The 25775-nt window shown below is 34.3% G+C and overlaps 1 protein-coding gene across 6 annotated transcripts in view; it reads right to left on the reverse strand.

Moving 5' to 3' along the window:
* Nucleotides 1-9340: 9340 nt before the first annotated feature.
* The window catches only part of cspg5a (chondroitin sulfate proteoglycan 5a), a 55452-nt gene continuing 39017 nt past the window's right edge, over nucleotides 9341-25775 (reverse strand). For 2 of the 6 annotated variants that reach the window (XM_067396426.1, XM_067396383.1), the window contains exons 3-6: nucleotides 25181-25369; nucleotides 19680-19836; nucleotides 16369-16425; nucleotides 9341-10025 (exon numbers count right to left, since the gene is read on the reverse strand). In XM_067396426.1, coding sequence (XP_067252527.1) covers nucleotides 9855-10025; nucleotides 16369-16425; nucleotides 19680-19836; nucleotides 25181-25369 — 574 coding nt within the window. In that variant the 3' untranslated portion in view covers nucleotides 9341-9854. The remainder of the gene's footprint in view (nucleotides 10026-16368; nucleotides 16426-19679; nucleotides 19837-25180; nucleotides 25370-25775) is intronic. The other 4 variants (XM_067396392.1, XM_067396402.1, XM_067396418.1 and 1 more) reach the window with 4 other exon arrangements.

The raw sequence follows: 25775 nt of genomic DNA on the forward strand, positions 1-25775 counted from the left end.
ATTAGATGAACATCCAACAAAAACATTTAATAAGAAAAAGGTTACACTTTATTTCAATGGTCCACTGTAGACAGTATAACTAACTTTGCAACTACATGTCAACTAACTCTTATTAGAGTATTAGTAGACTAGTAGACTGTTAGTAGATGGTTAGGTGTTAGAATAAGTTGATATACTTGCAATGTTACTTGAGCATCAAAATAATGTGTTATCAGATATTAAAGGGTTAGTTCATCCAAAAATGAAAATTATGTCGTTAATGACTCACCCTCATGTCGTTCTACAACCAAAAGACCTCCGTTCATCTTCAGAACACAGTTTAAGATATTTTTGTTGAAATCCGATGACTCAGAGAGGCCTGCATTGCCAGCAATGTCACTGAACATCTCAAGATCCAGAAATGCTTTACAGAAATACTTTTTGTGCGGCAAAAACAAACAAAATATGACTTTTCAACAATATCTAGTGATGGCTGATTTCAAAACACTGCTTCGAAGCTTTATGAATCTTTTGTTTCGAATCAGATCGCGTAAACGAAGCCTTGTTTACTGAAATCACGTGATTTTGGTGCTCCGAACCACTGATTTGAAACAAATGATTCGTAAAACTTTGAAGCTTCATGAAGCAGTGTTTTGAAATCACCCATCACTAGATATTGTTGAAAAGTTTTTTTTTTTTGTTTTTTTTTTGGCTCACAAAAAGAATTCTCATTGTTTTATAATATTAAAGTAGTCACGTGAACTGTTTTAAATATGTTTTGAGCACCTTTCTGGATCTTGAGAGGTTCAGTGACATTGCTGGCAATGGAGGCCTCACTGAGCCATCGGATTTCATCAAAAATATCTTAATTTGTGTTCTGAAGATGAACGAAGGTCTTACGGGTGTAGAACGACATAAAAGTGAGTAATAAATGACATTATTTTCATTTTTATTTGCTAATACTCTAATGACTGCTACACTGTAAAAAACAAAACATTAGACCACAGACCAGATAACTTTGAATAAATGTTTTATTAAACGTTACTGGAAGAACCATTGTTCATAACTTTGAACCTTGCCAGAATGTTAGCTGTTCTGAGAACATTCCATGTCCTCAAAGCATACTGATTTCAGGTAAGACATAAAGAAATCTTATCACATTATATTCGGTTGATACTTCAAATGTACAGTGTGAGCACCATTTTATTAAACAACGTCTGTATGGAAGTCTCCATTTTACAGCGTCGACAGAGCACCATGAGGATAAATAAAGCATGCTTTGGTGTGACTCCTTATGCTGGTCAGAGGGCACACAGGGGCTCCATGTCATGTCCATGCGAGGTCTTCCTGTGTATGATTGCAGGCAGTGAACGTGTGCTGACGGAGCTGTGGAAGGGAGACTCATAGACACAGTATTCACAGTCCTCCCATCGCACCCTGTGCTTCACCCTGCCATTCACAGGCGATTTAGCCACTTTATAGAGGAACACATCATAGTGGACTAGTGGGTTGGGCTTGGGTAAGACTTTGGCTTTTTTGGGAAGGTGAAGCTCCACGTCAATTGTCATTTGTCCCTGCAAAGAGAACACATGCAAAGACAAGTGCACAAAGCACATTTCCATTGGCACACACAGAGATATGTTTTAATACTAATAAAATGAGCATATTTCCTAGTGTGCAATTTAGCTGCATAAAAAATATGTACACACAAAATATACTAAAAGCATCTGTCAAATTGTATATATATAATTTCTATACTATATTTACACATTTCTCCAAAGCAATGATATATATATATATATATATATATATATATATATATATATATATATATATATATATATATATATATATATATATATATATATATATATATATATATATAATTTAATTTATATATATTTATGCATTTATCCAAAACGACTTCGGTTGCATTCAGATTTATGTTTCATTTAAGAACATTTCTATTTCAATTTCAATATATGCTAATTATATAATTATATATTAAAAAATATATAATTAGATTAATAATTAATCTAATTATATATTTAGAATTATAATTACAATATATATATATATATATATATATATATATATATATATATATATATAAAATTGTATATAATGTACTGTGCTATATGTGTGTGTATATATATATATATATATATATAAATTATATATATTTTACTATATAGTGTATACATATATATATATATATATATATATACAGTATAGTACAGTACAATAAATATATATGTTTATATATATATATATATATCAAAAAACAAAAATCAAAAATTTGATATATTGTACTGTACTATATATATATATATATATGTATATATATATATATATATATATATATATATATATATATATATATATATATATATATATATATATATAGTGGGTACGGAAATTATTCAGACCCCCTTAAATTTTTCACTCTTTGTTATAGTGCAGCCATTTGCTAAAATCATTTAAGTTAATTTTTTTCCTCATTAATGTACACACAGCACCCCATATTGACAGAAAAACACAGAATTGTTGACATTTTTGCAGATTTATTAAAAAAGAAAAAAAGAAAAACTGAAATATCACATGGTCCTAAGTATTCAGACCCTTTGCTGTGACACTCATATATTTAACTCAGGTGCTGTCCATTTCTTCTGATCATCCTTGAGATGGTTCTACACCTTCATTTGAGTCCAGCTGTGTTTGATTATACTGATTGGACTTTATTAGGAAAACACACCTGTTTATATAAGACCTTACAGCTCACAGTGCATGTCAGAGCAAATGAGAATCATGAGGTCAAAGGAACTGCATGAAGAGCTCAGAGACAGAATTGTGGCAAGGCACAGATCTGGCCAAGGTTACAAAAACATTTCTGCTGCACTTAAGGTTCCTAAGAGCACAGCGGCCTCCATAATCCTTAAATGGAAGACATTTGGGACGACCAGAACCCTTCCTAGAGCTGGCCATCCAGCCAAACTGAGCTATCGGGGGAGAAGAGCCTTGGTGAGAGAGGTAAAGAAGAACCCAAAGATCACTGTGGCTGAGCTCCGGAGATGCAGTCGGGAGATGGGAGAAAGTTGTAGAAAGTCAACCATCACTGCAGCCCTCCACCAGTCGGGGCTTTATGGCAGAGTGGCCCGACGGAAGCCTCTCCTACAGGACACATGAAAGCCCGCATGGAGTTTGCTAAAAAACACCTGAAGGACTCCAAGATGGTGAGAAATAAGATTCTCTGGTCTGATGAGACCAAGATAGAACTTTTTGGCTTTAATTCTAAGCAGTATGTGTGGAGAAAACCAGGCACTGCTCATCACATGTCCAATACAGTCCCAACAGTGAAGCATGGTGGTGGCATCATCATGCTGTAGGGGTGTTTTTCAGCTGCAGGGACAGGACGACTGGTTGCAATCGAGGGAAAGATGAATTCGGCCAAGTACAGGGATATCCTGGACGAAAACCTTCTCCAGAGTGATCAGGACCTCAGTCTGGGCCGAAGATTTACCTTCCAACAAGACAATGACCCTAAGCACACAGCTAAAATAACGAAGGAGTGGCTTCACAACAACTCCGTGACTGTTCTTGAATGGCCAAGCCAGAGCCCTGACTTAAACCCAATTGAGCATCTCTGGAGAGACCTAAAAATGGCTGTCCACAGAAGATCTGCAAGGAAGAATGGCAGAGGATCCCCAAATCCAGGTGTGAAAAACTTGTTGCATCTTTCCCAAAAAGACTCATGGCTGTATTAGATCAAAAGGGTGCTTCTGCTAAATACTGAGCAAAGGGTCTGAATACTTAGGACCACGTGATATTTCAGTTTTTCTTTTAATAAATCTGCAAAAATGTCAACAATTCTGTGTTTTTCTGTCAATATGGGGTGCTGTGTGTACATTAATGAGGAAAAAAATGAACTTAAATGATTTTAGCAAATGGCTGCATTATAACAAAGAGTGAAACATTTAAGGGGGTCTGAATACTTTCCGTACCCACTATTATATATATATATATATATATATATATATATATATATATATATATATATATATATATATATATATATATATATATGTCTTTTTTAAGATATAGATGTTAATCATTTCATGCATTTACTGGGAATTAAACTCATAATCTTGGTGTAATTTAATTAATAATTTTTTTTGTTTTTTGATAGTGCATTAAAACTGCTGCATTTAATTCCACTGAAAATATTGGTAGTAATAATTAAAATAATGTCTAAATGCATTACAGTAATGAGATTTGTTTTGAATAATTTATTCTTGCATTATTATTTAGATTTTAGTGTAAAATAAGACGTAGACTTATTTCCGTGAGATTCATTCTCAGTCCCACGCTGGTTCCTGCAACTGCACCTGCTACTTTAGACCTTACGTGCTGTTCAGCATCAAAAGGACGTTCCAAACTCAGCAGGACAAAACACACTTGGGGAAAAAGGGGGGTGTGGGAGTATTTTTAGCTTTTGAGCCATAATCTATCAGTCCCATTTCCATTATAAAGGCTTCTCAGCCCACATTCCAAAGGCCTCATTAATAATCTTAAGCATTCCTTATTAGTTCAGCATGTTCTGATGAACCCACACAGCCTAAATCTCCTAAACCAATGCAGTGAATATGTGTGTGTGCGCGCATGTGTCCTCATATTTCAAACGACCAATGGCTGAACTCTGTCTGAGATCTTTATGTCATCGTTCCACTGTATCTGTAGCCAATGGGGAAGCAGGGATGCTGCATGCATGTACCCATGTCGGTGGAGGTGGATATTGCCACACCTCAGTATGAAATGTTCTCTCTCATACAGCATTTGATGGCAGAGGGTAAAACAGATTCATTTAAAATACACATACTGAGTTAATTACGTGCCAGCTGCGGAAAACTGCATTCCTTCACATTTAGGTTAAACTTTCGGAGCGTAAAGAAGAAAGGAAAATTAAAAGGAAATTTTGGAACAATAACATATGATGTAGTGCACCTCTGATTCTTTACAGCACAGCCTATATCATGTTTAGTGTGGCCCCAAAAGTATTTGGACACTTACTGTAGGCCTTACTTTATGTATAAATGCAAACAAATATCTGACCTTTTCAGATCTAACTTCAATTTGCTTAACCATTTGTGCAATTTATTTTAAACAACTGGTCCAGAGGTAATATTTACTGTGTATATTATGGTTGGGCTTAAGTGTCCAAATACTTTTAAGGCTACTTGTATGTAAATAAGGGTTGTGCTTTGTCGAGCAAATGTAGAATCTCCTTTGTATTTTGCTGTATGCCGTTCCACTTGAGCGACAGAAAATGAAAGCAGTGAGAAAGCAGCCTCTCTTCAATCAATCTATGACCCATAGTATCAGAATGTGTTTCTACGATTACACCCCCAGAATTGCATTTGCATGAAGATCAACACGGCAGAAAAGGAAGGGGAGGGAAGGAAAGCAGTGAAAAATGAGTGCGAGAAGAAAGAATGCTAGAGAGAGAGCGGTGGTGAGATCGAGTTGGTTTTGGTTCAACAAAAACTTGAAACAGCAGCATCTAGGGACATTAATACTGTCCTTTTTTACGGTGTCTGCGGCTGAGGGCCACCTCAGGGCACTGAAGATTTTTATTTTTAGTGTGTGTATCACACGTTGTGAAAGCTCCCTTGTTTTTGATACTTGTGTATATGCTGTTGTCATGGCAGCGTGGAGGAATTAGATTAGGAAAAAGGCCGTAATAAGTGGAGCTGCCACAAGCTCAGATTTGGCCAAAACTAAGCAAAATGCTCTTAAGCTCTGCAGTAGAAACATACTGAGCTTCACAGGACAATATAACTAGACTTGTGTGAATATGTAGGTCTATATGTTCCCAGATCTGATTTCATAGGCATTTTGTGGTGCATTGAAAAGGTAGCCCACTTGTGTCGCTCTGTGTATGAGAGGATGAAGTGGTCCCTATTATTCATTATAATACAGCTTCACACAAAGACACCAAGCAGAGGCCCTTGAGGTACTGAAAACACAGGAAGGGAAAAGATGAAAGTAAAGTAATATAAAATAAAAATTTACAATTTAAAAAAAAAATAAAGAAAAAGAAAAATACTTTTAAAATAAAATAAAATTATATATATATATATATATATATATATATATATATATATATATATATATATATATATATATATATATATATATATATATATATATATTAAATAAAATGAAATGAAATAGTTTTAACAATTTTATTTAAAAAAAAAATAGTTTTAAAAATGAAAAAATATTTTTAAATAAAATAAATAATTAAAAAAATTGTTTTAAAAATAAAATAAAATCTTTTTTTAAATAAAATAGTATGTAATATTAAATAAAAAATATAATGGCTGACTAGAGGTACTGAAAAAACAGGAAGGGAAAAGACGAAGATAAAGTAATATAAAATAAAAATGTACAATTTTTTTTTTAAAAAAGAAAGAAAAAATACTTTTAAAAATAAAATTTAACAATTTTACTTTTTTTTTAAAATTGGTTTTAAAAATGAAAAAATATTTTTAAATAAAATAAATAATTAAAAAAATTGTTTTAAAAATAAAATAAAATCTTCTTTAAATAAAATAGTATGTAATATTAAATATTAAATAAAAAATATTATGGCTGACTAGAGGTACTGAAAACACAGGAAGGGAAAAGATGAAGATAAAGTAATATAAAATAAAAAAAATTACAATTTAAAAAAAAGAAAGAAAAAAATACTTTTTAAAATAAAATAAAAATATATATATTTTTAAAATAAAATGAAATATTTTAACAATTAATTTTTTTTAAATTGGTTTAAAAATGAAAAAAATATTTTTAAATAAAATAAATAATTAAAAAAATTGTTTTAAAAATAAAATAAAATCTTTTTTAAATAGAATAGTATGTAATATTAAATATTAAATAAAAAATATAATGGCTGACTAGAGGTACTGAAAACACAGGAAGGGAAAATATGAAGATAAAGTAATATAAAATAATTTACAATTATTTAAAAAGAAAAAAATACTTTTTTAAAATAAAATAAAAAAATATATTTTTTTAATAAAATGAAATATTTTTAACAATTTTTTTTTTAAATTGGTTTTAAAAATGAAAAAAAAATCTTTTTAAATAAAATAAATAATAATTTATTATTTTTTTTAAATAAAATAAAATCTTTTTTTAAATAAAATAGTATGTAATATTAAATAAAAAATTTAATGGCTGACTAGGATTGCTAAATGACAAAATTGCCTCAGCTGTGTATCTGCTTCCTATTTACTGGCAATTGAACTTGTTCTCTGTTAGTGTGGTTAGGGGAAGGAGTCTTTGCTCTTGGGATGAAACAAACCTCCTCGTCAAAAACTCGTAAGAGGAAACCACAATAGAGAACCTGTGATTAATTTAACAGAGAAAGGAAATGTGGTGTGTCAGTTTGACAACTGCACTGACTGCAGAGAGATTCTTATGTGGGACAATATTAAAAGTATATTCAGTGTATCTCAGTGGTGTAAAGTATTTGAGTAAATGTAATTAGTTACTGTACTTAAAGGGTTAGTTCACCCCAAAATGTTTGGAACAACTTACGGGGGCGAATGATGACAGAATTTTCATTTTTAGGTGAACTAATCCATAAGTATGTTTTCGGCTACTTTGTAGTTTTACTGAATATCAAAGATAATAGCAACTTTTAGTCTCTACTTGTCTAAATTTTTGAATAAGTATATGTACTCTTTACTCCAATATATTTGTGATGCGCAATGCAATTACCTGTTACATTTTGCATGGCACCTAACTTTTTCTGCAGCAGTTTATTTCTGCTACAATAGAAGTGATATCGCTGGTGACATCACTAATCCCAAAATTTACATAAACCCTGCCCCCGGGAACACGCAAAAAAGGGGATGAGGCCATGTTGAGCTGCTTTATAGGAGGAGGAGTTGTTGTAGTAGAGTGTTGTTGCCATTTTACGCCGGACTGCTTCACAAACGAGGGTCAATTCAACGCTGGATTTGCACAAAAGATGAACATGACGGCACATGCTAGTTGATGAATCGAATCAACTCCACAGCAACTACATAAATGTATCCACTAACCATTCAGAAACATCCAGTTGCATTCTAAAGGTTGTAACTTCTTCCTGTGTCTCTCCATCAGTGTCTGACTCCGGTTTGAACAATGTAATGCTGAACAACACTGTTTCTGACAATCATCATTTTGGCTGCGTGAGATTCTCCAGCTTTATTGTTGTTGAGCAACCAAAGCGCAAGCTGTTAAAGCTCCACCCTCTTCTGGAAAGTGGGCTGGGAGCAGCAGCTCATTTGCATTTAAAGGGACACAAACAAAATCAGCGTGTTTTTGCTCACACCCAACTTGGGGCAAATTTGCAAGCTATAATAAATGTTGTGTGGGGTATTTTGAGCTGAAACTTCACAGACACATTCTGGAGACTTATATTACATCTTGTAAAAGGGGCATTATAGGTCCCCTTTAACTGGCATTTTGAGTGTCTGTAGACGTTTAAGAGGCTGTTGTGTTGACATTGATTTATTGCAATTTTGAGTTGAGTTTTCTTGTGTTTCATTGGCATGTCTCATAGGTATTGAAGACTAGTGCATCTTTGGGTCTGCTTTCAGTATAAGTAAAATACTTAAATAGGCTACTGTTAAAATCAGATATACTAACACTTTTACTAAAGTCGTATTGGAATTGGTGAATTATGTAACTTGTCCTTTTTTGCTGCAAGATATCTGTACTTTTACTCGAGTATGGTTTTTAGGTACTGTTTACACGTCTACAGGTCTGGCCCATTCATCATTAACAACCAATCTTTCAAAACCTCAGGTTTTAAAATCAAGGGTCTTCAACAGGGGGGTCAGATCTCTTTCTAAAACTAATTCTTGTGAGAAAAAATATTTATACATGTTTTTCAAAAATACAATTTCATATTAACTTCAACCAAATGTAAAGCTAAAACTTTTGAATGCACCAAAAGAGAGACATTTGAATTGTCTAATATGGGTCAGATTACATTTAGTTGATCCCTAACACCTTTTAAATTCATATCTGTCAAGGAAATAGCAGAAAGATGTGTATGATTTTGGGTCACCCACCTTATGATAGGCTTAGCGGCTTCTGCAGAATGTTGTCAGTGTGAAGATCTAAACTGATGCAGACTTCAGGACATTGAACAGGTATCAAAAAGCCATGCGCAATATCAAGCAAAGCAAGAGATAATGAGTGCAAGACAGCATCTGGCTATAGGGAAAAACAGGCTAGGACCACACAGGGACAAGGACTTTAGTGTTAAAAAGGTTTATTTCAACAACTGTCAGATTTTTTCTCTTCGTAGTTTATATTCCCAAAAAAGTACAAAATAAAACAAGTACATCAAAGGATTAGAAATCACATCAAAACAAAGACACATTGTGTTTTTTTCTTTATATCAATCCAAGCATTTTTTCCATATATTTATACATACTCACTGAATTAGTCAGACAAACATCAAAACCTCTCAGTAGCTTTTTCTTTTATGACAACGTTTTATATTTTAATCCCCGAATATGTTTTACTTTTTTCTTCTTTTTTACAATATACACCAACGCATGCCGTAATTCAGTTAGGCAGGGGTAGGTGTGTGTATATATAAGGGCTGAGTCAAGGGCGGGTCGACTACAGGGGCAAAAGACTGTAACAAGGGGAGGGGCAGGAGGCGGAGACTGAGTGGGTATGAGGGGGCGGGGTTTTCAAAGTGTTCTGTCATGTGGTGATGGTGTGGTGGGTGTGGCTGCTCGTACCATCTGCTGCTCAATGCTATAAGTGATCGTGGACGTGGTTGCGTGGAGTGCTTTTTTTCTGTTCTACATCATGTTGTTCTGCAGCGAGTTTACCTCCGAAGAGTTCTCCTCGCCCAGCACTTTATTGTTCTCGTGCTTAGGGGTGAGCGAGTTCTGGATGTTCAGCGACTCGTCCTCTTTGGGTGGGGGGGCCTTCACGGGGTCCTCCAGCTTATTCTGGGCATTAGGATCATCCTGAGAAATGATAGTCCCATGTTAGCCTTCTGAAACAACCTCATATTTTTCATTACGTCGCCTAATTAAAAAAAAAAAAAAAAAAAAAAAAAAAAGTAAATAATGTGCAATTGTAATCTTATTAAATTATTAAAATAAATTAATTATCAAATAAATACATAATTGTTCAAATACCACTTTAATGATTTTTTTTAATTGGATAATGTGCAATTGTAAAGTTATTAAATAACTAAAAATAAAATCCCATTGCGTATTAAATCAACTATTTTAAAAAAAAGTATGTTTTAAATTTAATAATGTGCAATTGTAAAGTCATTAAATTAAGTAAATAAATAGACAAATAAATAAAATTCCTCATTAAGTTTCCTACTACTTCAATACATTTATTAATTGAATAATATGCAAGTTTAAAGATATTACATTATTGAAAAAATAAGTAAATAAATAAACAAATAAATCTTATTGCTCATTACATCAAATACTTTAATGAAATTATGTTTTAAACTTAATAATGTGTAATTGTAAAGTCATTCAATTTTTAAAGTAAACAGACAGATAAATAAATAATATTGCACATTAAGTATTCTACTAATTTAATACAATTGTTGTTTTAAGTAAATAATGTGCAAGTGTAAAGTGATTTAAATGATTAAAATAAATAAATAAATCCTATTGCTCATTACATCTCCAACTATAATAAAATTATGTTTTAAATTTAATAATGTGCAATTATAGAGTCATTAAATCATTAAACAAATAGACAAACAAATAAAAAAATACATAAATAATATTTAAATATAAACTAATAATAAGTCATTACATTTTTAAAGTAAACAAACAGACAGACATATAAATAAGTAAATAAATAAATAAACTGCACATCCTTTATTAGTATAACTTATAAAGAAATAATTTATAGTAAACCAGAAACAAAATGTATATATATTTTTTTTCCATTCAAATTTGGAAGAGTGAATAAATTTAGTTGTTTAAATACACAAACAAAATAAATATAAATTTAAACTGTAATATAAATCAGTAGATGTTATATCCACAACACTTTGGCATCACATTCAAACAGCTGGAGTGTGATGGCACTGCAATAACAGATCTTGCAGCAAATAAATCAATTGATTGCAGTCGATCAATGGCTAAGGCTTTTTTCTCCTCAGGGCAGAGCAGAGGCTGTATGATCCACCCGTCCTGACACACATGCATACATGCAAACCCATCATAGCTCATACAGCCCCATCCCACACTCCTGTCCCGCCAGTGAACAGGAAAAGCCATGAACTGAAACAAGAGCTCTGGCAAGATGAGCTCACCTGCCAAAGCAATAAAGCAAAGCTCTCTCACTCTCTCTCTCTCTCTCTCTGTGGAATAACCATTTAGTGGCCATTAATTAGTGCAGTAATTGAAACAAATGAATGAGAGAAGATTTGCACATCTTTTGATCATCAAAAGTAAGCCTCAAAGTGAATGGCATCATCTTAAATACGAAAACTACCTTTTAGGGACAACTGACACCCTCAATCCAGTATAGCTGGTGAAGTTAGCAGACCTTGCATGTTTTTCAAAGGGAATCTGGTTAAGCTAAGCTAGTTTTGCTAGATAAGCTAATGAAGCATCCTGGGTCCTTAGATGTAGTTGGACTAAGGCACGAGTGTGTCACGTAAAGAAGATTTACCCTTTCAGTGATGACTTAGATTGTAACTTCGGGCAGGACGTGGGGATACGCCACCTCCATGGTTACCGGATAGGGGGCGTCCTTTCTTCCGTCGGCATGGAACTAGAAAATGTGTTTTTTAATTGTGGATGGATGGGGTGGGGGTTTACATTTCTCTTGAGACTTTTAAGGGAACTGCTTTGGATGTGCCATGATGGAGATGACTGATGAATACTTTGCATCCTTCCTGTCAACATTAGCTGGTACTGATGAGAATTGGTGGCCATGTTGTTCTAAACTTGTACTGCTACTCTGAATGTAGCCTAGTATTTTCAATACTATTTTATTTTAAGATTAATTGGACAATCTTGCCTAGACTCTATACCTATATTAATTTGTATAATGTGTATAATATCTAAAATGATATTATGCATCCAATTTACATTATTTGAGATGTTATACACACATAGCTCTGTTCCAAAACCTAGTGAACTGCCTCATTGCATATACTATCTTCACTGAAATGCAACCTCATGTGCATAAGAGTACCTCCTCACATATATATATATAATATATATATATATATATATAGTGTTCCTCAAACAAAACAAACCTCGCAATTGATTACAACAGAGTTTGACATTAGCATATGTTGCTAAGCTAACAACATGATACTCTTATATGGCATTTATACAGTCCATCTCAAATAAGAAGCAATCCCAATCTCTCTTTTTTTTTATGAGATGGTGATTTCCGTATGAATTCGTATAATGTGAAAACTACGGAGCCCCTAAAGGGGGAACATTAGATGCTGCTGTCTGACGCTAGTCCTTGTTAGTGGGCCCGCCTGCCATGCCAGAGATCCTGGTTCGAGTCCCTCTGGGGTTACAAGTGTGGATGCAAAGTTTCTCAGGGACAACAAAAGTTTTGCGAGCGAACACAAAGTTTCTCGAGAGACAACGCAAAAGCATTGAAATATATATTTTTACTCCCATTTCATATTTTTTTCCATCACCATGTCCCTTTAAGGGCTCTGTAGAAAATATTTGATTTTCACAGAGAAAAAAAATGAAGGTTATAGTTAACTAAAACTAAAAACGTAAAATATATTTCCATTTCTTGAAATAAAGTAAACTTTAACTGGAATAAAATAAAATATATATATTTTTTTTTTTATTTCAGCAAGTTGCCAAAGCAACATTTCTCATTTTCATTTAGTTTAACTTGATGTACTAAAATAACAAACAAAAACTAAAAATAAAATTAAATAAAACTATATTTATAAAACTTTAACTAAAATTAAAATAAAACGGAAAATCCAAAAATAAACAAAATTTAAAAAACGGCATATATTATACTACATCTCAATGATACTAAAATAACACTGATGAAGATCAACCCCTGAACATATTCATCACTGTGACGTAAGTAGATTGTACGAAAATGTATGAATAAGATCGTACAAATTCATATGATTTGAACCACGAATTGTGATGAGACTGTGTTGGAAAATGTCAATTAAAAACAAAAAGATGACTGACACTGTGGGAACACTGGGTGCAAATAGGCGTCCACTGCCATGATTTCCATTTTCATGGTAACACAACTGATTGGTAGTGCATAAACAGTTTGGTCTTGAATGGGATACTTGGTTCCAGAAAGAATGAGAACCCCTGCTCTAATAAGCACAAATAACAGCACACACAAAGCAGCTTGTTATAGGTTTTGGAACAGAGCTGTTGAGAACATTTCTAATGAAAACAAACTGGTAAATACGCAAACGCATTTAATTGCAGATTCTCTGCATGAGGGTCAGTTGTGGTAAACTGCAAGGCGTTGAGGAAGAACACTAAGATGACGAGACATAAACAAGGAAGGGACATTGTAGAGTCACAGTTGTAGATTCACTATAGCACAAAACTAGAGTGGACAGAGGGACAGAGGACACGTGGGAATAGAGCAGTGGGTCCACACTCATTTTCTATGAATAAAGTAAAATATTTCATCATGTACATTTTGAATCTGGAAAGTGCTGAGGATAGAGGTCAAAACTGCAGTGACTGGTTGGACAGATCCAGCTTCTTAGGTCCACTAGCATGGTCCATGTGTTGTCTTAAAGGGACAGTACACACAAAAATGAATATTCTACATGACTTTATGACTGTAAGAGTTGATATTCTGCCATCAAACCATTATAAAGCATCACAGTAATAGTCTACAGGAATTGTGAGCTTGAACCCACATGCATCGGTTTTTGTGTAAAAGCAGACTGAAATTTATATATTCTATTATACTATAGCTCTCAAATTTCATTTGATTGATTTAAATATGAGCATATTCAAATTTGGTATGTTACAACTGGTTATAAGACACATTAGAACCAATACCATTTAACAATTTACATCGAACGTGGTGTGACATGTTTAGTTGTGTCATATTTGAATAAACAAAAATGAGATTTGAGCAGAGGAGAAGATTACAAGTGGATAAAAATCAAACAAAGGGATAATCCAACCAAAAAATGAAAAATTTGTCTTCATTTACACAACTGTCATTCCAAACCTGTATGACTTTCTGTCTTATGTGGATCACTAAAGAATATATTAAGAAGAATGTTGGTAACCAATGTTTCTGTTCCCACTGAATTCCACTGTATGGTCAAAAAACTGTTTGTTTACCAACATTCTTCAAAATATCTTCTTTTGTGTTCCACAGAAGAAACAAAGTCATGTAGGTTTAGGATTAGGTCCAAGCAATAGTAAAAAATAAAACCATCTCGAGATGGTTGTTAAATTTAGAGAAAAAACGTGTTAAATTTCGAGAAAAATGTCGAGATAAAATGTTGAGAATTAACTCGTTAAATTACGAGAAAAAAACTCATTAAATTTCGAGAAAAAAGTTGTGATAAAATGTTGAGAATAAAGTCATTAAATTACGAGAAAAAAGTTGTTAAATTACGAGAACAAATTTGTTAAATTATGAGAAAAAATGACGTTAAATTTCAAGAAAAAAGTCGAGATAAAATGTTGAGAATAAAGTCATTAAATTATGAGAAAAAAGTCGTTAAATTACGAGAACAAATTTATTAAATTATGAGAAAAATTACGTTAATTTCAAGAAAAAAGTCGAGATAAAATGTTGAGATTAGTCATTAAATTATGAGAAAAAAGTCGTTAAATTACGAGAACAAATTCGTTAAATTAAAAAAATAATACATTTATTAATTATTAAATAAATTTAATGACTTTATTCTTAACATTTTATCTCGACTTTTTTCTTGAAATTTAACGAGTTTTTTCTCGTAATTTATGAGTTTATTCTCAACATTTTATTTCCACTTTTTTCTTGAAATTTAACGAGTTTTTTCTTGAAATTTAACAACTTTAATCTCGAGATGGTTTTATTTTTTATTATTGCTTGGCCTTAATCCTCTTCCATAGGAACAGCATGAGGGTGAGTAAATAATGACAGAATTTTCATTTCTGACTGAACAATCCCTTTAAATTTCGCTCACAAAGCCTTCAGATTACTTGAAATTTAAGTATGGATTAACATCTCCTTTTGTGCTCCACAGAAGAAACAAAATCTTACAGGTTTGGAACAACACATGAAGGTGAAGAAATGACATTTTCGGGTGAACTGTTCCTTTAAGTCCAGTCAAAATCTGAGACTGAAAAATATTCAACAACCACTTCACTTATCTGACCTTTCCGTTCTAGTTTATATATGGTCTATTTCATTCCAAAACATCTGTCAAGTCACAGACCCTCCCTGAGGGTTTAGGTCTGTGTGTGTGGAGAGAGAGAGGCTGTTTTCGCTGCTAGCTAGAGCCAGGCTCTTTTACTCAAGCGGATATCGATCTGCGGAGCAGAAGCTCTGAGCTGATGGTAATAAAGAGGCCTGACTGTCCACATTTTTGCCTCCCCTCCCTTCTTGTCTTGAGAGATTCCTCGTTTCATGGCATGCATTTCATTTACAGGAGTTTTTTCTCTTCGACGATGAGCTCCAATCCTCTATGTGGGCGGAAGAGACAATCAATTTCAGTGTCCTATATTGTCTGAAGGTCACAGAGTGTTTGAAAGGATTTGGAGAATTTATCTCATTCTTGATCTGACATATTATATTTCTGCAGACGACTCTAGTTTGAAACACTATACACCCACTGATGTGATTTCCACTAATGGACAATTATTATTAATATTTGTAAGTGCAATTGTGACTGTTTTCTGACTGTTGAGTTCTTTAAAAGGACAGTTCACCCAAAAAAAATCTTTTACTCACCCTCATGTTGCTCCAAACCTGTATAACTTTCATTCTTCCATTGCTGTTCTCTGAAAATCTCTCACCTTTGCTGTCAAAATGAATTCAAATATTAAACTTAAAGACGCAACACAACATGGACAACTTTTATGGAACTTTGTCATTTTTGAAGCCCAACAGGACATTTGGAATGACATGAGGGTGAGAAAATGATGATAGAAGTTTTCCCTTTTGGGGTGAAATATCCCTTTAAGACTTTAAATGGACCATACTGTAGCAAAATGGGTTGGTTTTCCTGATGACGACGAAGGTAGGGAGGGCCAGCATTGGTCACTACAGTTTGATTGACAGGATAATAGCACAATGAAGGGACAGCTGCTGTGCCTTTGGGCGGAGCTGTGGGGTTGGAAGTCTTACCTCACAGTCGGGCTCCTCTTTGGTCTTACACTCCCAGGTGTATCTGCTCATGGTTTTCTGAGGGGTGGGGGCATGAAGAGGATTATATACCTCATAAATATCATTTACATTTAGAAAGAGAGCGATAGAGACTAAGAAAGAAAGAGACAGGGAAAGACAGACAGAGAGACAGGGAAAGGGTCCTTTGTATAAGACCCTTCAGTTGTGTGAGAAGTGTTCCCACCCAAGATCCACTTATCTTAAGTTTTTTTTTTTTTAGCTTTATTCAAGCATCAGCATTGTGGGTGTATGTCTACGGCCCTTTAAAGTCTTTAGGTTTTAACGTCTGAGGCTACATTCACTGATTACTAGACTTAAAGGGATAGTCCACCCAAAAATGAAACTTCTGGCATTATTTACTCACCTTCATGTTGTTCCAAACATGTATTATTTTAAAGAAAAAACGAAGTATTTCTGTTCTTTTTCGGCAAAGTGTGACTATTTTATGGCAAAAAATTATACAAAAATTTCTATATATACATTTTTTCTTTTTCTTTTTTTTTGGCAAAGAGCTGCATAAAAAAATTCTCAAAAAAATCTATAAATAATGGGGGGAAAAATGCATACGGGGTTTGAAAGAAATCAGGGTGAGTAAATAATGATAGAATTTTATTTTTGGGGTGTACTGTCTCTTTAAAAATCTGATCATGAGCTGCACTACTTTATTACATAATTTTATCAAAATTCTCAGTAAAACTCCTGAGCTCAGGTCCTAAAGACATTTAGAAGACACAATTCATGTTCTCGACCCAAATGCGTTCAGTATAAAATCATGAATAAAAAAGTAGAGCTTTGATTTCCTTTTACTTTTTTCTAATTGATGCATCCAAGCTGGAATTGATGGCAACTACACACATGGATGGCTGGTTATATTTTACGTAGATGTTGTGCTTATTGAGAGTTTTTGAGACCGACTGGGCTGTAGTGAAAATAATATGATCTCAAATATACATACTTTGAAAGAAATTGCTATTCTTTTCTAAAAGAACATTGTATTTTCAATTAAGAAACATCAGAATAATTCAAACGAGAGGAGAGATGTGTTATGGTTATCCCACAGAAGAGAATAACGCCCATGTTAGATCTACATCTACCCATGCCGCAGACATGTTAGCCAAGTGTTACGCCACCTACAGGCAGCAGTGAGACGTTGCATCTCAGATGTTTATCCTGCGTTTTACGCTCAACACTTTATTGGTTGGTGAGATCTGGCACAGGGAGATCACCCACTCACCCTCTCATCTTTCTGAACCAGGATAAACGAGTGAAACGACAGACAGGTATATTAATGCAATGCAGTGGACAAGCAGCAGCGGATCACAAGACCACTAGGAGGTCCATGTGAACAGTCAGACATGCAGCGGTGCAGAGGAAGAGAGAAGGGGAGCAGGGTGATGGGGGGAGGAGGGTTGGCGTGGGTGGGCTCTCTCAGCGGACTCCAAGGTCTGCAATCAGGGCACAATGCCAGAACCAGAGATGCTGCGATTACCTCACCCGTAAAAATCTGAAATTGTGTAATCTCTCATTATGTTTGCTGAAAACAGTGACCGCACTAAGATATATAAAGGGGCATTTCCTCACCTTTCCAGACCTTAAAAAGTTTGTGAGATCATTCATTATCTTTCCTACAAGCCAGAAAACATCTCCTCTGAACACCCTCCATTCCAGTGAAACACAAAATACAATGCAACCAAATACGTCACCATTATTGAAGGTGGGGTAAGTAGTTTTTCAAAAACACTGTTTGGAAGTTAGTCGGGCCGACTCAAGCAACAAACATGTAATCAATCAGTAGGGGGTGTCTAATAAACAGACATCCACTCTCGCATTGTGTGTGTAACAGTGGCCAGATAGCGAGAGTTGTGCAGGTAAACCAATGCGCACTGACGACCGTTAGAGAATACGATGTTTAATGTCATTGTTAGTGCACTCGCCTCGCCTGCCAGCAGCAAAAGGGCCGGGGTTCGAGACTGACTCGAAGCGGGGTGGTTAAGATTGGAGGGTGAGTTTTGGAGGCGGAGCAATGAAGAGTGTGGGGTGTGTTTGTTTGGGTTTATTTCAAATATCAACAATGTCCAACAGCGTTTTTGAAAAACTACTTACCCCACCTTTGAAACACCTATTGACAAACTGAGGAAATTCTAATATACTTAACAAATGATCAAAATTAAAAAAAAAAAAAAATGTACTTAAGAAAATTACTGTCTAATTCTAACATAAAAATATTGAATTAAAATAAAATGAATAATCAATACATTTAATTAACTAAATTATGAATTTAATCAAAAAATAAATTAGATATCTGCTGTCCTAATTTATTTTTAAAAAATAAAACAAAAAATATTAATAATTAATTAACACATTTAATTAAAAATAAATGCAAATTATTTAAATGCAAACTCATAACTATTCACACTTAAAGTTAGAAATATTCCTCAGAATTGTCAAAAATAAAAAATAAAAATCCACATACGCCACCATTATAGATCAACTGACAAAAAATGAAATTCTAATTTATAAAAAAAAAAACCACAATCAATTAAATAAAAGTATATTAATTCAAATTAAATAAAAATAATTAAATAAAAAATGTGTACAAATCTTTAATCCATTCATAGACTCAATTTCACAATCTCTCGCACATAAAGCAAGAAATATTCCTCTAAACCGTAAAATATCACATTGAGAAATGACCTCGACACCTAATATCACCTCAAGCCAGATTACAAGGTGCAAATGACACAATGTGCTTAATACCTTGTCACTTTCATGTTTAGCCTGCATGTGTATGCATATGAATGTTCCAGGGTATAATGTGTCTTCCAGGTCTGCCTCTGTATCGATTCTTGTGCGGGATCAATAGAGTCGCTTTCCCATGAGTCTCTCAAACCGCTGTTAAAGAGTGCATCTACAGGCTAGACTATCTGCTCATCTAGAGACACAGCCGGGCAGATGGATGGCCGGTCGGAGAGGGGCTGACAGACAGTGACAGACTCAGGTCAGCCACATCGCCATTAACGGAGCATCAAAAGCGGCGCTCGTAACAAAAAAGACCAGCTTTTTTCCCTGTTTCCCGGTTACCCTGTTGCTATGGTAACAACTGTTGCCTCAGTAACCACACTCCTATCTGAGAGCAGACCTTTTCAGCGGAGAAAACGCTCCCATCTCTCTGTGCGCTGTGCACCCCCTCCCTTACCAAAAGGTTACGCTCGGGGTCCATGCAGAGAGGGGAAGGAGGGGGAGAGGAAAGAGAAAGACGAGAAACACGTTACCTGACAGATAATGTTATCATAGTAAGCCAAAGCACGGGCATGAGGGAGGTTAGGAGGGGTGTCGCAAAGTTTCCTTACATTTGGATGGGAGCCCTCAGCGATGGTGGACAACGAGAAATTATCATTGTGGTGCTCCGAGGAAGGACGGTACTTACTGCTGCGAGGTGGCAGGGGGCGAAAGGAAGAAAAAGAGGGAGAGTGATGGAATGGAGGGAGCATTGTGGGAAAATGAGAGGTATAGAGACAAGGACACAATGGAAAATATAGGGGGAGAATATTAGAATGGAGAGGTTATGAAGGACAGAGGAGAGAGAAAGAGAGAGAGAAAAAGCAAGAGAAAAGAGCATTAATGCAATTCTAGGACTGCTTTGGAGACACACATTCAGTTTACAACCTGTGATGCAACATATCAGATGACACAATGACGCCATGTTTTCTCAAAATCAACAAATATTTCACTCATTTCAAAACATGAGAAGTTCTAGACACATTTCATTGCCATAAATGACCTCAAATGAATAAACTAATTAAGCTTCTTGGATCATGTGTAGAGCGCAGTTTTCTTCCCTTATTTGTCATTTCCCACTTTCTACTCAAACATTCCATTACTCTTCCTGTTATCAAATATAGATAAATGTATATAATATTAATAATTATAATATATAAAATGTAATAACCTGCATGATTGGCTAATGAAAATGGCTGGAACAGGAAGAGAGAGGGAGAGGAGGTTAGCATTCACCAATTGCCATCTATTTTAAAGGCCAATATAGACAATATGGTTATTTTTAAAGGGGCTATATGTAAGAATTTTCATGTATTAATAGTTTTTTATTGCCAATGTGTGAACAGCTTGTAAAGAAACTTAAAAAACAAGACCCGACTTCCCGCCTGTAGACTGATTTTTTTATGAAGGAAAATCAAAAGGATGTGACGGTTAGGTGCGCTTCCGAAAGCCTCTCTTTCTTTTATTGACACATGAAACGAATGCTTACACAATGTTCAGGATAATGCCAAAAGGGCTGTTCTGTACTGTAATGTCAAGGGATTAATTCAAACTATGTCTTACATAACCATATAGCCAATAGTCCATATACTTTAAAATAAACTATCATAACTATGTAAATTTAATTAACTCGTCTGTCCAGAGCTAGTGGAAACGTATCCACATCGCTATGATCAGATGCTTTTTTTAACAGCTGTTTTCTCACTGCTGTAATTTTTGTTTTGTGTTTATTCTGTTACTGAGAGGAAAGTGCTCAGCACGTATTTACATATTCTTCTAACCGTCGCTGTCTGCAGTGTGGACAGTGTCGGGATTTTCGTTAAAAGTATAATCGCTGCAATGGTATTTATAACTACTTTTTACTTCTAAGGGAAGAACGAAAAAGAACTTTGGCGTGAGTATATATCAGGGCACTGAATCATAGTCAGTCTCTCGGTATGTGTACACGAGTGTGAGGACTGCTTGCTGGCTGCAGTTCACTTAATGCCCACCAGTGTCACTAAAAATAAGGGTTTCTGAATTCTACATATAGCTTCTTTATGGCTGATATTAACAAAGTAATACTATTTTATATGTTGTTTTAAAATATAATCTACAGAACTTCTAAAATTATTTAAGACCTATGTAATGATTGACAAAATAATATATGCTAATAATTTTGCATATTTTTGGGCCGATGTCCGATATCTTGCAATTCCGACTTTATAACGCAATTCTGACTTTATATCTTGCAATTCCAACTTTATAACATGCCATATATAAACTCGCAATTGATATATTTCACAATTTCCACTTTATAACTCACAATTTTGACTTTATATCTTGCAATTCTGACTTTATAACGCAATTCTGACTTTATATCTCGCAATTCTGACTTTAAAACGCAATTCCGACTTTATATCTTGCAATTCTGACTTTATAACGTGCAAATCTGTCTTTATAACTCACAATTTTGACTTTATATCTTGCAATTCTGATTTTATAACGCATTTCTGACTTTATATCAAACAATTCTGACTTTATATCTCACAATTCTGACTTTAAAACGCAATTCTGACTTTAAAACGCAATTCCAACTTTATATCTTGCAATTCCGACTTTATAATGTGCAAATGCCTTTATAACTCACAATTTTGACTTTATATCTTGCAATTCCGACATTATAACACAATTCTGACTTTATATCTTGCAATTCCTACTTTATAACATGCCATATATAAACTCGCAATTGATATATTTCACAATTCCGACTTTATAACTCACAATTCCGATTTTATATCTTGCAATTCCGACTTTATAACGTGTAAATCTGTCTTTATAACTCACCATTGTGACTTTATATCTTGCAATTCTGACTTTATAACGCAATTCTAACTTTATATCATGTAATTCTGACTTTATATCTTGCAATTCCAACTTTATATCTTGCAATTCCGACTTTATAATGTGCAAATGCCTTTATAACTCACAATTTTGACTTTATATCTTGCAATTCCGACTTTATAACGCAATTTTGACTTCATATCTTGCAATTCTGACTTTATATCTCGCAATTCTGACTTTATATCTCGCAATTCTGATTTTAAAACGCAATTCTGACTTTATATCTTGCAATTCCAACTTTATAACATACCATATATAAACTCGCAATTGATATATTTCACAATTCTGACTTTATAAAGTGCAAATCTGACTTTATATCTCGCAATTCTGACTTTATATCTTGCAATTCCGACTTTATAACGTGCAAATCTGTCTTTATAACTCACAATTTTGACTTTATAACTTGCAATTCCGACTTTATAATGCAATTCTGACTTTATATCACACAATTCTGACTTCATATAACGCAATTCTGATTTTATATCTTACAATTCTGACTTTATATCACGCAATTCTGACTTTATATCTTACAATCCCAACTTTATAACACAATTCTGACTTTATTTCTGGCAATTCCGACTTTATAACGCAATTCTGACTTTATAACTTGCAATTCTGACTTTCTCTCAGAATTATGAGATATAAACTCGCAATTGCGTGTTATGATGTCCAACTGTAAGGGAAAAAAGACTGATGTTTTTCTTAGAATTGTGAGTTTATATTATGCAATTCTGACTTTATAACTTGCAATTGTGAGTTTATATCACAATTTTGAGAAAAAAAAAGTCAGAATTGTGACTATATATCTTGCCATTCTAACTTTATAACACACAATTTGGGTTTTATATCATGCAATTCTGACTTTATAACTCGCAACTACGAGTTTAAATCTCACAATTCTGAGAAAAAAAGTCAGTATTGTGAGACGCAAACATGCAATTGCAAGAAAAAAAGTCAGAATTGTGAGATAAAAAGTCGCAATTACCTTTTTCATTTTTTAATTTAGTGGTGGAAACAAGCTTCCATACATTTTCGCTTACTTTTGGGGTGATAAACAATTTTGACAATGTGTTGGGTTGCCACATGATATTAATCTGGGTTCAGAACTAAAACCACCTGAGAATTTATAGGATCAATGTCCTCTCCCTTCTCTCTTTTTTTGCTGTAATATGCCCCATCTTTTCTGATGCAATCTGTAGATTTGATCTCGTTTAGTGCAGAAAGAATTCAAGCACATTTACTTGTAGCAGATGGAGAGGTGGGCGTCTGATGTATTCACGAGTCTCATCTGTAGCACTGTTGCCTGTTTCTCCCCTCCATCATTCTCACCTCCAAACATGGCCACCCTCCTCTGCAGCCTGTTATAAAAACTCCACTGGCACTTGCTTTCCTCCTGCTCTCCTCTTTTCCCTCATCATTTTCCTTTTCTTTGAGGAGGGTGTGTGCTGTTTAATTCCTGGCCATAGCTTCCACCCCCACACCCCCCTGGGTCTCACAGCTGTATGTAGGTCAGCCTGCCCCCCCTCCCCCTCTGCCCTACTTTCAGCTGTAGCTTCAGTGACATCATGCAGTCTGCCCGCTGCTAGCGCAGTACGCTACGCATTAGCACGCCATCCACTCACGGCTTTATTTGGTCTCCGATTAGCAGCTGTGCTATAGTAGCACTAACACTTTTTAGGGAATTAAAAATGCAGCGGCCATTACACAAGCCGTTTCTACACTGTTATGTTGTTTCTCTCAGCTAAACCTTTTTTTTTTTTTACTCTGCTGTAAAATCCATCTTAAAATTGTTTTGCTGATCTTGTCTGGTTCAAGCTGGTCTCCCAGCCTGGCCAAAGCTGGTTTACCTGGTTAGCTTGCTGACAAGTCCCCAAAATTAATCTAAAACCAGCAAACCAGACAAGTTAACTAGTCAAGCAGGTTTAAGCTGTTTTTTTTTTCCAACTGCAAACAAACAAACACAATATTTATTGAAACATTAAAGAAATATTTAAAGAAAATATTCAAGAAATTTTATTTTGTCTTGCAATTCTACACAACCAGTCAAAGGTTTGGAATAATTAAGATTTTTTTATATTTTTGAAAATAGTCTCACCAAGGCTGAATTTTATAGTTAGAATTTATAAGTAAAAAACAGTAATATTATGAAATATTATTACAATTTTAAAGAGCTGTTTTCTATTTTAATATACTTTAAAAAAGTAATTTATTCCTGTGATGCAAAGCTGAATTTTCAGCATCATTACTCCAGTCTTCAGTGTCACATGATCCTTCAGAAATCATTCTGATATGCTGATTTGGCACTTACAAAACATTTCTTATCATTATCAATGTTTTTGCTACTTAATATTTTCGTGGAATCAGTGATAACATTCAAAAATGTGGGTACGGTTTTTTTTTTTTAAAGAAATTTATACTTTTATTCAGCAAGGACGCATTAAAATGATCAAAAGTGACAGTAAAGACATTTATAATGTTACAAAAGATTTCTATTGCAAATAAATGCTGTTCATTTGAACTTTCTATTCATCAATGATAAACATTCTTGAAAAAATGTATCACAGTTACCACAAAAATATTAAGCAGCACAACTGTTTTAAATATTGCATAATAATAAGAACCATTTTAAATAATTATTAGTGATTGATAATAATTGAGCACCAAATCAGCATATTAAAATGATTTCTGAAGGACCATGTGACACTAAAGACTGGAGAATGCTGAAAATTCAGCTTTGCTTCATAGGAGTAAGTGACATTTTAAATAATTTTTTCAAATTGTAATATTATTTCACAATATTACTATTTTTATTGTATTTTAGTCAAAGATATGCAGCCTTGGTGAGCATAAGAGATCAAATATAACTGGTGGTGTATATTCCCAAGAAAGGTCATGGGCTTGAATTGTTGCTATTTAAATAACGGCACAAAAATCTGGCAAGCTCCACTGTGTGCGACTTATTTGTTCCTAATTCCTCCACAAAACATGAGGTTTTAAGGCTTTTAATCCATAAATCCTTCTACTTTGTCTTACTCTCTCTAAAAAATCTCTACCACACAGGTCACTTTCATGAATTATGCTCTATCCTGCCCACTGCATGTCAGAGTCTCACCTGCGCTTGCGCAACTTGTTATTCTCAGTCTTGAGCACGTGCAGCTTCTTGGCAAAGCAAACGACGATCATGAAGAGCAGGAGCACCATGAAAGCGGAGGCCCCGATGGCGATGCACATTACCTGGAACTCTGTGATGACCGACTCGCAGCGGGCACCCTTGTGCCACATGTAGTCCTGGATGTTGCACCTGCAAGACAAAGAAAGGGATATATATGCAAAGCTTTTCCAACAAATTGGTAACCCACTTGTATTTCTACAAGCAGATTTTGATGCAATGGTCAAAAGTTAATTCAATAAACAACAAATAAAATTCATAGCAATAATTCAGATATGGTAATTGCAATTAAAATAACTTAATGGTGCAATGCGACATGCACAGTAAACATACAATGAATGCATGTTACATGGCCGTATCAGGCATCTGCGATATAAACAGATCTTGTTATTTTTGTGCAATATTGCGTCGGTCTTGCAATATTGGAAAACATGCCAACATTATCCCATCCATTGGCCTCTGATGTTGGCGGTTTCTGGTTCAAGACCAGCAGGTTTTAGGGGCCAGTGTGGAGCCATTTTTTCTGCCTCTTCTCCAG

The sequence above is a fragment of the Chanodichthys erythropterus genome, chromosome 2, assembly GCF_024489055.1.
Source record: "Chanodichthys erythropterus isolate Z2021 chromosome 2, ASM2448905v1, whole genome shotgun sequence".
Classification (NCBI taxonomy): Eukaryota; Metazoa; Chordata; class Actinopteri; order Cypriniformes; family Xenocyprididae; genus Chanodichthys; species Chanodichthys erythropterus.